The sequence below is a fragment of the Idiotropiscis lumnitzeri genome, chromosome 6, assembly GCF_059441095.1.
Source record: "Idiotropiscis lumnitzeri isolate Australia: NSW breed Sydney's pygmy pipehorse chromosome 6, RoL_Ilum_1.0, whole genome shotgun sequence".
Lineage (NCBI taxonomy): Eukaryota > Metazoa > Chordata > Actinopteri > Syngnathiformes > Syngnathidae > Idiotropiscis > Idiotropiscis lumnitzeri.
This window is the reverse complement of record NC_142396.1, coordinates 20,607,200-20,621,248: the sequence shown is the minus strand read 5'-3', so window position 1 is coordinate 20,621,248 and position 14,049 is coordinate 20,607,200. Positions and strand designations below refer to the sequence as shown.

At 42.0% G+C, this 14,049-nt stretch overlaps 1 protein-coding gene across 1 annotated transcript; it reads right to left on the bottom strand.

Annotated features, from left to right (window-relative positions):
- Window positions 1-7,363: 7,363 nt before the first annotated feature.
- LOC148335857 (uncharacterized) lies at window positions 7,364-13,617 on the bottom strand. Its single transcript, XM_088298034.1, has 3 exons — window positions 13,349-13,617; window positions 12,114-12,735; window positions 7,364-11,091 (listed from the first exon to the last, which is right to left on the bottom strand). The coding sequence occupies exons 2-3, from the start codon at window positions 12,642-12,644 to the stop codon at window positions 10,504-10,506; spliced, it is 1,119 nt and encodes a 372-aa protein (XP_088154160.1). The 5' UTR covers window positions 12,645-12,735; window positions 13,349-13,617; the 3' UTR covers window positions 7,364-10,503.
- Between the last annotated feature and the right edge of the window lie 432 nt (window positions 13,618-14,049).

Sequence of the window (14,049 nt, the reverse complement as noted above, 5' to 3'; positions counted from 1 at the left end):
TTCAAAGCTTCGCTCTCAGAGTCCACCTCTTAGTCAGCATGTTGCTCTCCTTGGAGGGGCCTAAAGGGATGGAATTAAACTGCTGTTCCCATGTTGATCGCTTGCTAAGTAAGCTACCAAGGTACCATAGAGATGGGTTCATTGAATATCTTCAGCTACAAGGGAAGCTCAACACCATGAGTCTCAACCCCTATAACCTGCAAGACCTGAATGGATGGCTCCAAGGGAAAGCCCAGCAACAGCGCCTTTCAAGTCGATTAGTACAACGCTATCAGATGGAGAAACCGACAAATGACGGAAAAGAGGTTTCATCCAAAGGGAAAGGCCGTAGCGTAGCTGTGTACCATGGCTCTGAGCCCCAGCAACCTAGCGCGTCCAAGTCATCCAGTGGCAAGAGACAGCCCACAATCCACTGCCTCTTTTGCAACAGTAAAGAACATTACATTAGTCGTTGCCCCACCATAAGAGAGCAATCTGCAATGGATGTAAACAAGTGGATAACAGAAGGAAAACGCTGCTGGAAGTGTGCACGTAGTCACACACCTGAGTCCTGTAACTTGAAAAAACCTTGTAGTGACTGTGGCAGTATTCATCTCCAAGTGCTTCACGACGCTGCTCAATATCGCTTCACTGGCTCACCTTCAAGGACCACAGAGAGCCGTGTGTATTTGACGCCTACTGTAAGGACAGCGCAAGTGCTTTTGAAGGTAGTTCCTGTCGTGTTACACCACAAATCCAACTCACTGGAAACATTTGCAGTATTAGATGATGGAGCTCAACGGACAACGATCTTAACATCGGCCGTCAAGCAGCTCCGGTTGAGGGGTGAATCAGAGACTCTAGCTTTGCGTACCGTACGGCCAGATGTTACGCACCTCCAAGGGGTTACAGTTAGCTTTGAAATCTCTCCCCAAGACAACCCACAGAAGAGGTACCATGTGCAAGGAGCATTTACCGCAGCAGGGCTTGATCTGATGGAGCAAACTTACCCAGTTAAGTTGCTTCAGAAACGTTACTCCAATCTGAAAGGAATACCCCTGAAGTCATTCCGTAACGCACGCCCAGTGTTGCTTCTCGGCTCAGATCATGTACATCTAATCACAGCTACGGCGCCAATTCGTCGAGGCGTCAATGGTGGTCCCATTTCTGTTCGAACTGCTCTCGGTTGGGCGCTACAAGGGGCACAAGGATGTAATGATGGACAGACCCCAACACAACAGTGCCTTCTCACTTCATTAACTAGTCCAGAGGATCTTCTGTACCAAAATGTTGCAAGGCTATGGCAGCTTGATATCTTACCTTTCCGGAACGAGAAAGTGGTCGTCCGTTCACGCGAGGATCAAGAGGCCATGAATCTGCTGGAGAAGAAAACCCAGCGTCTCGAAGTTGGAGGAGTCAACCGATATGCAACACCTCTATTGAGGAAGACTGGAGCTCCGAAGCTCAACAGTTCTCCACATTCAGTCATAACTCATCTCAGAGCTACAGAGAAACGATTGAAAAGGGATCCAGAGAGGGCCACTATCTACTCAGCTGAGATCGACAAGCTTATTGCAGCTGGATATGCAAAAATACTTAACCGTGAAGAAGTAAACCAGTCCGCAGAAGCATGGTATCTTCCACACCATCTCGTGTGTCATAACAATAAACCACGATTGGTTTTCAACTGTTCGTTTCGACATCAAGGAGTCTCCATGAACGACCAACTTCTACCTGGGCCTACACTGAGTCCATCTTTAGTAGGTGTCCTCATTCGATTTCGGCAGCATCAAGTGGCAGTGAGTGGAGATATCCGTGCAATGTTTCACCAAATTCGCTTACTTCCAGAGGACAGACCACTCTTGCGGTTCCTCTGGAGAGACATGCGTTGTGAAGAACCCCCAGATATATATGAATGGCAAGTGTTACCCTTCGGCACGACAAGTAGCCCCTGCTGTGCAGTATTTGCTCTTCAACGTCATGCTCGCAATTATAAGGAGAGCCATCCCGAGGTACTGCAGTCAGTTCAGCAGAGCTTTTATGTTGACAACTGCCTCGAAAGCTTCCCCGACATCTGGACCGCAAAACAGAGAGTAGACCAGTTGCGCACTTTGTTGGCCGATGGAGGATTTGATCTCCGACAGTGGGCAACTAACCAGCCTGCAGTAATAGCCCATCTTCCCACCGAGGCCAAGTCACCTTCTGCCGAACAATGGCTAAACCAGAGCCGCACCGATCCACTTGAACCCACTCTAGGCCTGAGATGGAACTGCGCGGCTGATACTCTCGGCTACCAGTATCGAATCATCGAATACTCGACATTGACAATGAGGGCAGCTTACCAAGTGCTGGCAAGCCAGTATGATCCTCTGGGATTTATGGTGCCTTATACTACCCGCGCCAAAGTCCTCATTCAACAACTCTGGTCTAAACAAAGAAGCTGGGATGACCCGGATTTACCTCTTCACCTTCGACAAGCCTGGCAAACATGGGAAGATGAGTTGAAACATCTCAACGGCGTGTTCCTTCCTCGATGTTACTCCTCAAGTTCTCTACAAGACAACGATTTGGAGTACAATCTCCATATCTTTTGCGATGCTTCAGAACGGGCCTATGGAGCAGTAGCCTATCTTACAGTCCAAGCAACGAATATCATTCACACATCCTTCGTTATGGCTAGGTCAAGAGTTGCCCCCAAAAGACAACAATCGATACCTCGCCTTGAACTATGCGCAGCCCTGGCAGGAGCCCAACTTGCCAAGCTCCTCGAGACTGAAATGACGCTCCACATACAGCAAACTACCCTGTGGTCTGACTCAACTACCGTTCTAGAATGGCTACAATCGGACTCCTGTCGATTTAAGGTGTTCGTTGGAACCCGCGTATCAGAGATTCAAGAACTAACAGACCGTCAGGCTTGGCGCTATGTTGACAGTCAGAATAACCCAGCAGATGACATAACTAGGGGAAAATCTTTGCTAGATCTAACAGAGTCCAGTCGCTGGAATCAAGGACCACAGTTCCTCACCCATGATGTGGAGTGCTGGCCAAAGAGGCCCGTACAAGCCTCGAAAGAAAGTTCATCCGAGCTGAAATCTATCACCTTTTGCTGTTTGGTTTCAACTAAGCCAACTGAAAACATCCCTGACGCCACACAGTTCAACTCTTGGAGGGAGTTATTGGATGCGACGAGACATGCGCATGGGGCGGCCGCGGTTATGGGGCATGACCCACCTATCAGTCATCGGGAGGCTGAGGTCTTGCTCTTGAGAAGGTGTCAAATGCAGAGCTTCCCAGAAGAAGTTGCTGCGCTAAGGGCACAGAAATCTGTGCACGATCACAGTCGGTTGGCTAGCCTCTCTCCAGAGTGGGATGCGGCATCATTACTCATCTGTGTCGGAGGTAGATTGCGCAGAGTACGAGATCCAAGTGTCGGGGAGATTCATCCCATTGTGCTTGATCCAAAGCACCCAGCGGTGAAACTTCTTATCAAAGACATGGATGAGCGTCTGCTACACCCGGGCTCGGAATGAGTCTATGCTGAAGTACGAAGACGATTCTGGATCCTGAGAGGACGACAAGCCATCCGATATCACCAACTTAACTGTCCAACCTGTCAGCATTGGAGAGCTCGGCCAAAGGTTCCACCGATGGCGGACTTACCTCCGCAACGTCTGAGACTTGTCTCGCCCCCCTTTTACTCAACAGGGGTCGACTGCTTTGGGCCGTACATTGTGAAGATTGGCAGGAGGACGGAGAAACGTTGGGGCATTCTTTTCAAGTGTCTCACCACACGAGCAGTTCATATAGAACTTTTGAACTCCCTGGATGTGGACGCATTTCTTCTTGCTCTTCGCCGTTTCATGGCTAGACGGGGCAGACCTAAAGAAGTGCTTTCTGATTGTGGTACCAACTTCCGTGGCGCAGAGCGAGAGTTACGGGAGGCCTTTGCACCTATGGAACCCCAACTGAAGGAGCAGTTAGCAGACTACCAAATCCAGTTCAAGTTCAATCCACCAAATGCCCCTCACTTTGGAGGCGTATGGGAGAGAGAGGTGCGTTCAATCAAGGCTGGTCTTCGAGTTGCAGTGGGGTCTCAATCTGTCTCAGAGGATGTCTTCTACACAATCTTGGTGGAAGTGGAAGGGATCTTAAACTCCAAGCCCCTGGGCTATGTATCAGCCGATGTAGCGGACCCTGACCCCGTTACGCCAAATCTTCTTCTCATGGGGCGGCTAGACGCTACACTCCCTCAAGCTGTCTATGCTCCAGCAAGTATCGGCCGACGAAGATGGCGCCATTGTCAAACACTGGTGGATCATTTTTGGCGTCAATTCACAAGGAACTATCTGCCAAATCTACAGACACGGCACAAGTGGAGGACGTCAAATGAAAACTTGACAGTGAAATCAGTTGTTCTGATTGTTGATCCAACGCTTCCGAGAGGTCAGTGGCCTGTTGGCAAAGTGATCAAGACAATCACCAGTCAGGATGGACATGTAAGAACGGCAGATGTTCTCGTCAACAGCAAGACTTTTACGAGACCAGTTTCACGTCTGATCAAACCTCCTGTCCTCCAGCCCGACGACGACACCGCGAAAGACTCTTGAAGAATTATCTGGGGGTTTTCACATTTACTAGGCAAATGTGGGGGCGGCTGTTAAGAATTCTTCAAGTCGTTTAATAGGTGACGTTTCATTGTCTTATTCTGATAGGCGGATCTTTTATTTTGAAGGGCGCTTCGTATTTCCGTTTCCTGTTTAGCGTTCTCGTTCGTCATTCAGCTCAGAGCGGTGCAGTAGTCAATGACGATGTGAGTACTTGTTCTAATTCATTCTGATTAATATTGATAGCATACTCTTCTTGCTTTCTTCAGTAAAATAATGCGTGTGTTTATATTGTTTATACACTCGTTTTATTCTCATGTTTGCATTCATTAGTCAACAGTGTTTAGCTAACTTGTGCAATAGGTAGCCATTAGCAACTTGCTAGTGCAGATAATATAGACTGGAAAAGACAACATTTTAATGTCTATATATGCCAGTTTACTTGTGTTGAGAGTGTTGCTGACTGTTAGATAGTAGAAACATTTAGTTGTTTATTCCAACTGTATTTTGATGGGGTTTCTTTCTCTCATTGTTTCAGATACTTTATATATATATAATTGTGCGTATACATGTATGCACATCTGCACAGTGAAGCTGAATAAAGTGCTGAGTTCTACAGAAGACTCTGTGCTCTCTTACCGGAGCCCCTGTAGTGGTCAATCATCCAAATAACCAGTTCAGGGGTCGAATCCTCAACACAATGCGTAAATCAGTCAAAACAGTCCTTTGCGATGACATAGGACACTAGGGGTTGTAGCGAATATTGCAGATGAAAAAGGAGAGGTTCTACTGGCTGAGAATGTTCCAAGGCATTGAGGCATGGAGTGACCAGGGTGAAAGATGCTGCCGCAAGAAGATTCCCTTGCAGCCACGGACGCTCCTCTGAACCATATTTACAACAGTGCACCAATGGAGATGGTTTGTGTGGACTTTTGACACTGGAAAGACCAAGATGAGGCATTGAAAATACCCTGATCATTTCTCTCATTATTCCCAAACCAGCCCTAAACAGAGACCAAAAAGCCAACACAGTAGGACGAGGACTGTGGAACAACATTTTCTGTCATTTTGCTTTTCCCGCAAAGTTGCATGCAGACCAAGGGCTCAATCAGACCTCATTGTGTTAAAGGCAGAAAAGGTACTATGATGGAAGAGCAAGAAGCCAAGCCTTCAGCCTTGAGGACAGAGTTAAATTAGGTGATGGTGACCGATTTGGAAGTCACAAATTCGATTCTACAGCAACTGACCGGTACATGTCAAAGGCTGACCACATCCTCGGAGGTGCTGCTATGTTGATTACAGCATTGATCAACTGGGCGAGGACCTGCTCCATTGACGTCATCTTCCTGTAGTGCACCATTTGATTGACTCTCACATTATTAACGGGAATTAATAAAGTATTTTGTTAAGCTATACGCTCTCATTATACTGTTTCTTTTAAGGAGTGCCATGTTCAATAATATGCCAAAATGTCAATATTGTTGTATTTGTATTTTGTTGAATGTCATAGGTAACATTTACTACAATGTTATGTATATTTTGTAACTTTTCTATATTTCTCATTGTTTAAGTGCGGACGCTTTACTTTACGTAAAAGAGATGGAATCATTCTGAAACTATCGAAGTGTTATGTTTGTGAGGGGATTAAAGAGATATAATATGGATCTTGGTGCTGCAAGCGCAACAGGTTATGGGCACAGGTGCGGCATAGGAGGAGGAAGATGGCAGCGGTTGCTGCAAGCGCAACATATTTAGTTGTTGTGGGTGTAGCACTAGCATGCTAGCTGTTAGCAATCCTCCACGCTAACAAGCAGTCTGGATGATTTTGACAGTTGTCACATTTCTTTGCAAAGGTTATTTAAAATGAATAAGTCCTGCAGTGAATATGATCCAAAACAGTCACCATCCACTCCCTTCTTGGTTAGACAGCCAAGTTTCGAGAGGGGTGCGAGACATGACTGTGCGATTCCCAGCCCCCCCAACACGCACACACACACACGTTAAAAATGTAATTCTGAAAAAAATTTACATTTTTATTAATTCTATTTCTTATCTGATTGTTTTTTTCTGCAACAGTGATAGAATACAGTTTAAAAAATTTTTTTATCCTGAATACATAACGCCGTAGATGTAATTCATTACTGTTTTTTGGCTGATATCGGAATCCGATCCGATACACATCCACCCCTACTTCTTAGGTTCTGACGAATGTAAAGAATTTGATACACACTTCTGGAGTAAGGAATCGTCTCAATTTATCTTTAGTTATGTTATCAATAATGACTCATAAAGTGTGTAAGAGCAATGAATATGTTAATTTCTCACAGTAATTAATGATATAATAAGGTAAAAACAGATAAATACAAATATGTTGCACTTTCTTTCTGAAACTCACTGCAAGTGTCAAGTGTTCTCGACTCTTCGACAAGATTTTTAATAATTCACAATATCACTGGTGAGGTGTTTTTTTTTTTTTTAACAACACGCCTGAGGGCTACTCATGTGTCCTTCAGGTGACCTGGCATCTGCATGGTCGATGTTGGTTAAAGTTAAACTCACAATGGCCACTTAAGAAACTGACTAAATTAATACAAACTTAAAAAATAAAACAGAATAAATACAAAAAAAAATCAAGCATTGCTTTTGAATTGTGGTCACATTTTTTTTTAAATTCCAAGTGGATGGTACCTTTATCTGTTGCACGTTTTGTTCTTAACCATTATGTTTTAAATTCTGGTCTTTATCATGTTGAAGGATTCACAACCAATGGCTGAGACTAAGCTTTATGGCTCATGGCAGCATATTTTATTCCAGAAAACCTTGATAGTTGAGATTTAATTTTACATCAAAAGATATACAAAATAACCGACCCGCTTCCATGTTTCACAGTAAGCACAAATATTTGTCTCAACTTATTTGTGAGACAAGACCATTTTTTAAGGAAAGGGTTCCAATAGACTTTTTCATTTGTAAAAGAGGCATCCTGTGTCATCGTCTATTTACACTAAGTCCAAAAAGTGCACAGCATCTTAGATAAAATACCAGAGGTGGGAAATTGACCAGGAAAAAAAATTGTGAATCAAGAAATCCAAAGAGCACAAAAACACGGATGAGAAACTGGTGGTGGCCCGCGCTCACAAGTGGCGTTTATTTTTTTGTTTGCTTCAAAGCCTTATTTAAGGAGTGAGTCTTTTTAATGCATTTGAGGATTAAAAGATATTATGATACTCTACTAATACACTTCTGTAGATTGGTTAAATTAAAAACGCAATTTAAAAAACTGTTTCATTCTCAAGGTGATGAAAGGAAGTCGACAGCTGACGTGGATTCAGTGATTTAACAACAACAAGGGATTTGGAGAAGTCAGACCCGTTTATATTTTCAAAAAAATAGAATCGACCTATTGTTACGACATCAGTCTTAATTTTGAGGCCTCCAACTCAACACAGTTCACACCATTGTTTGGTAAATGGTTCATGTACTCATTAACTCTTTGCAAAGCAGGTTTGGAATGACTTGATTTAATCTGTGCTGCGCTGCATACACAGAGAAATTTATATGAATGCAACACTAACAAAAAAAAAAACATTCTTTTTTTGTAAGAAACCCATTGAAGTATAGGCATTTGCAGAAGAGAACACTTTAAGTACATCATCGAGTGAAATTATCACAATCCACTATTTTAGAGAACAAAGTTACTCTATAAATGTACAAAAAAGACAAAACTCCAGTCATGTTCATAGGCAAAAGATTGACAATCAGGGCCTCTACTGAACAGCGTGCATAATTGCAAAAGCACTGCTTGTGTTCCTCAGCTGGGGGAGCCAGTCTGTTGAGTATTTTGCTCAAGATCAAATAAAATCCCGTTGAGGTTCAACTACTTTTTTCACAAACTTCACGTCCAGTCCATAACTTAAAGTGAGAATTTGCGACCATGTCAGAGCTCACTTAGTGCAGTTCAGCAACATTACACTTCTACTACAGCAATACAAACACACAATTCTATTGACAATTAAAGAAATATTTTGGTCAATAACCTGTCCAGCACTGGCTTGAACCCAGCCTAAGATGAGTGGCATTCCTGATAGGATTGCAAAAGCTAAATGCATCTCTCTTTTAAGAAGCCAGTTGCAACTTGAAGGTTTTATAGCAGGGGTCTCAAACTCGCGGCCCGCGGGTTATTTGCGGCCCGCGGGATGATAGTTTGCGGCCCCCGCCTTATTATGAAAGTTTAATGTTCGTGCGGCCCGTGAATTTGATATGACTGGCACTTTACACTGTAAAGTGCCAGTCTGTAGTTATAAAGCTTTAATTACAGTGTAATTACAGTGTAATTAAAGCTTTATAACTACAGAAGTAGGCCTACTCATCCCAGAACTATGGTTTATGCTTAGGATCTCTGCTATTTGACAAGATTTTGATTTGATTGACAGGAGACCCATGCGCGAACAGGATGTGCAGTCTGACGGAGCTTTGCATCAGCACTAGCACAGACGGGACTAATTATAAAATGTAGGATTACCTGGTCACAGTGGATAAAATTGAACCGCGGATTATTGCTGGGCACATCTTCAGCTTTAAAACGAGGGTAGGATTGTAATTTTTTTTCGATGTTTTAGTAGGGGTTTGATTGATGAATGTTCCACTCATGTTCAGGACAATTCATGTTCAAAAGAAGATTAAAGAACTGTTAATACAGACATTTGACTCATTATTATTATTTATTACTGATTAATTTTCTTATTAATTCCTTATTTATTTTCTTATTAATTCCTTATTTATTTTTAAATCTTATTTTGTGTTAAAAAATAAAAATAAAGACATTTGAGAAGATTAGATTTTTTTTTTTTTTTTCTTGCAGAAAACCTGATGCGGCCCAGCCTCACCCAGAGTCTGCCTCTAGTGGCCCCCAGGTAAATTTAGTTTGAGACCCCTGTTTTATAGGCACTGAAGTCCGCAAACCTCCTTAAAAAGCGCTCTTGTAGTCTTAACTGCTACAGAATACGTATACTTTCACCATCATTGAACATACAGATCATTTTAAATAGTTTTATCATATAAAAAAATACAATCCACAAAGTAAAAAAAAAATACACTACAGATCTTTTGCATATTTGCGTTCGTTTTTGATACTGCTATGACTTCATTCATTTTCATATATTACCTATTTTAATTTTTTTTTTTTTGTTTCACATGGTCGTTTTTTCTTCTATAAAATCAACATTGACATCTATTAAAACAGTATTTGTGTGTACATTTGTCACTGTCTTACATTTTTTGTTATCTTGATAGTGATTATCCTGTTATTTGGAAGGGTGCAATGTATGTTTGTATCCCCCACAACATGGCGAAAGAATTTGAACTCGATGCTTACTCAAACCTTGGTTGGGCTGTGCAAACCAACAGCAGGAGTTAAAAAGATACATTTCGATGGAAAATGTAAATTACTGACAGTCTTTCTCATATGCATGTTACTTTTCTTACGTGTCTCATTTGTGTCCCTCTGAGTAGACTGAGTAATGGATAACAATGACTATTTTTACATGCAGATAATATCCGGCTTTAGCTCAAGATTCAAATTTCTGAAATATTCGGAATAACCTGTTTACATGCGTGACTTACTCCTGCATTCTGATTAAAACAACGACACACACTTTGTGATCATGTTATTTCAGCTGGTACCTTTTTACTAACCTTTAACACAAACCAATGCCCCGTTTGAAGGGGGTAACCCGATCAAGTTTATATATTCGTTTTACAAAAGGGCCAACCAGTGGTCTTATTCTGGTTTTTAAAAACCCAAAACACAGAATACTGCCAATATTTGAGTTTTGAAAGGGTTACTGACTGCATGTAAACATAGTCAATAATTAATAAAAAAAAATGAAAATAAAACTACATTCACTGAGTTGATTGGTTACCAAAGCCAGCTGTCTAGATGCTGGACACAATAACAGGACCCATCCAGGATGGCTGATAGTTCCCCGTAACTCTTCTCTCTCCAAGTAGGAAGGAGTCTCTCATTGTTGAGGGCCTGGAGTTTAGGCGTTCCTTCCCGAAGGACATGGTACAAGCAGGGCCATCGACTTTGAATCCTCAGCCTGGTGCGCCTGTCCAACGTGATGCCACGAACGATCTTCTTGGCTCGGAGCTCACGCAGAGCAGGCAGCTTTAGACAAGAGAAGACCAGGCCTCTGCTTGGTGACACGTCCAAGAACTCCAACGAAAGCGACTCCAGCGTGTAGGAAATACCGAGGTTCCTCAGCGGCACCAAGATGTGTAAAGTGAGAGATTTTAGGTTAGGAAGGGATGTCGTCAGGGTCTGCAGTGTGGATGGAGTCAATCCTTTGAAGACCCAGAAGTACTTAAGCTCAAGGACTTTGAGCTGCTGGAACTGGGTGAGCAGAGACACTGACAAATCTGACCAGTCAAAGTGTAACCTCATCTTGGTGATACGAGGACAGCTCTGCGTGAGTTTGGTCAACAGCTCCTGAAAATTGGTCACCTGTCAAAACAAATTAAATTGAGTTCAAGAAAAAGCAATAAACAAGCTGCTAATGGAACCAGAGGAAAGTGTCCTGACATTAGGGGAAGAAACAACGGATTTAATGAATTTAATGATCAAATGCCAGGTTTTTGTGATGAGAAAAAAAAATCTAAACATTTTCCAACTCTAGAGTGCCCTGGACAACAAAATTGAAAAACAAACTGAAATATTTTAAGGGAAAAAATTAATAAATATAGGTACAATAATTATGCACACCCTCAAATCAATACTTTGTTGCAGAACCTTTGGCTTTCATTAGAGCATACAGTCCTTTTGGCTGGACGTCTAGAATTGTGACGCATGTTGGTGTGGCAATATTTGCCCTCTCCGCTGAACAAATACACTCCAAATCTGTCATGTTGTGAGGAGCATCTACTGTAGTCAACAGCCCATGTTGAGATCACATCCTTCAGATTAATATGAAGGGGCCAATGAATGCATACATTTTTTTAATGGCTAAATTTAGCTGTCAGGTACGTTTTGTAGTCCAGAATTTACACTAAATCGTCTTTCATTGTAGAGATATGCTCATTAAGAAAATGCTACATTTAAAGTACTGACAAATTCATTCATATGGAAACTGAGTCGTACCATATCGAATCGAATCGTAATCCCACAAAATCGAAACGAATTGAATTATACCACCTTAAAATCCAACTGTCCTTCAAATCAAATCGCACCCCATGCGATGGAATATGCATCAAATCATCTTTTATTAAAGAGATGCACATCTGCAATTTTGCAACACAAATAAAACAAAAACACTATATCCACCTGCACAACTGGAAAACTCTATAAGCTAAATTTGTGAACTGTGTTGTGAAATTTAAAATTTCCAAAAATGTATATAGATGTTTTATCATTCAGAGAAATGACCGTCCACAATCAATATTTAAGCAACTCCTGACTGTCTCTGAGTGGCTGATGACACATCTGTTTAATGCTGAGTCAATAAATTCAATCCAGATAATTATTGTTACCTGGTCCATCTTAGTAATGCTGTCCTGGTGGGAACTGGAGCTGGAGTGCACTCTGAGATCCAGAGGTTCAAGATGTGTAAATGTCCAGTTGAGGTCTAGTTGACTGAGATCCCTGCAGTGGACATTATCCAACAGGTGGCTTAGCAGGTCGCCCCACTTATTAGAGCGATCCCCCAAATCAAAGCTGGCTTTCAGTGTGAGGAGGCTGGCTCGGCGTGAGATGAGATGGTGCGTGTAGAGGTGAACCCAGGATTTCCACCGCTCAAATTCACGATTGGACACAAGCAGCCCCTCGTGGCCCAGATGGAAGACGCCTCGACGGGAATAATCAGCAACCCGCCACAGCTTCCATGAACGAACAAGGCAACTCCAGCTCAAGCAAACCAGAGCACAGCTACATTTATCTACTTCATTCAGGAAAGACAACACATGGAGCTGACACTCCACCGGCAGGAAGTTGAAAGGGAAGTAGTCATCTACTGCTTTCCGTCGGTTGCTTACAGGAACCAAGGGTCTTTTACGTGGAGACATGTTGAATGGACAGAAGGTGGCCAGTGGTGGCTGTCAGAATCTCCACCGGGAAGTCTTGTGGTCTGGCTTTGCCATAAATCTGTCTCTTCAGCTTTAAGATAAGTGAGCAAAGATAGTCAAATTAGATAAGAATTTAATGTGTTTGGTTGATGAGGGGGACACTATTCTTTTGAAAGGCCCATTATTTTGCAACAAAGTGGTTAAATAACTATTCCATGAATATCTCAGTTTATAGAAAGCTGGTCTACACACAAATCAATTTTGAACGGACGTGACTGTGGTATCCTTCAGCGATTCTTAATTTTACATAAACACATCTATGCAATTCTACTGAAGGGTGAACATGATTTCTTCTCATAACGATAGAATAATAAATAAGAGTTAGACGACTCAAAGGCACTCACTCACGCACGAGGTCTCTCTCTGGATTCAGAAATTCAGAAACCTTTATTTATCTTCACAGATATATGGTAACCGACCAACTCGTATTGGTGTGTATGTTTTCACTACTGCTTGCCGCATTAACACGATTGCTAATTTTATCAAGGCATCATCTCATCCGTATATATTCCGAGTCAGTATAAATTCAGTTGAGAACTTTGCTGCTATTAACTTAAGTCAACGTATTATGCAGCAGTGCACATTATTTGTTAACAATTGTGTTTATCGGCCATCATACTGTAGACAAATTACGTGTAATTTACCTTTTGGTCGAACAGGCTGAGTACCCTCGAACCTCCAGTTTGTGATGCTAACCTGCTAGTAGCTAACGCAAAGGGGAAACAAAGGAGTTTCCGATCAAAGCTATTTATTTCCACGTTGTGTCCTGAATTGAATTAAGACGCTTCAAGCGATGATAGTAGTACAGAAAACGTAAAACGGTAAAAAGCGGCAATTTGCGAATATCGTTTGTGCCAACGAGTGCCAGACAGCTGACTTGTGTTGTTTTTGAGTGCTGAGGGCTGAGCTGTCAGTGACGTCATCATTAGCCGCCGAGTTGTACTATGTAATGTGAAGGTCTAGAGGGCGCACGCCGCTCATTATTTTGGCGGGTTTGTTAAAACATTAGAAGGCTAACTGCGTCGAAGTGATTTTTTGTTTGTTTGTTTGTTTGTTTTTACAAAGCAAAATTAATGCGTCGGAAAAGAAATTTGATTGTAATGGATTAAAATAATGCGCTTATTTACCAGTATTTAACAAACTACTCTTTCAACTGTAGCCACAGTAAAATTTAACAAGTCTGTGAATAAATTAAACGTGATGCCCTGCAAAAATTTAAATAATAATAATTAAATAAAATGGAAGACAGCATAGATCATTTGCGGTGCTCGCAGCATATACAAGTTTTATTGCAGCAAAAACACAACAAAACTGTATTTCCCCTTTTAATTCTTTATTTTATTTT

What these genes read in the sequence shown, in the direction of transcription:
- LOC148335857 (XM_088298034.1), bottom strand. Translation starts at nt 12,644, where the DNA reads ATGTCTCCACGTAAAAGACCCTTGGTTCCTGTAAGCAACCGACGGAAA. An exon ending in GCATTACTAAGATGGACCAG is followed by an intron (nt 11,092 to 12,113) that starts GTAACAATAATT and finishes TTGTTTTGACAG; the next exon opens with GTGACCAATTTTCAGGAGCT.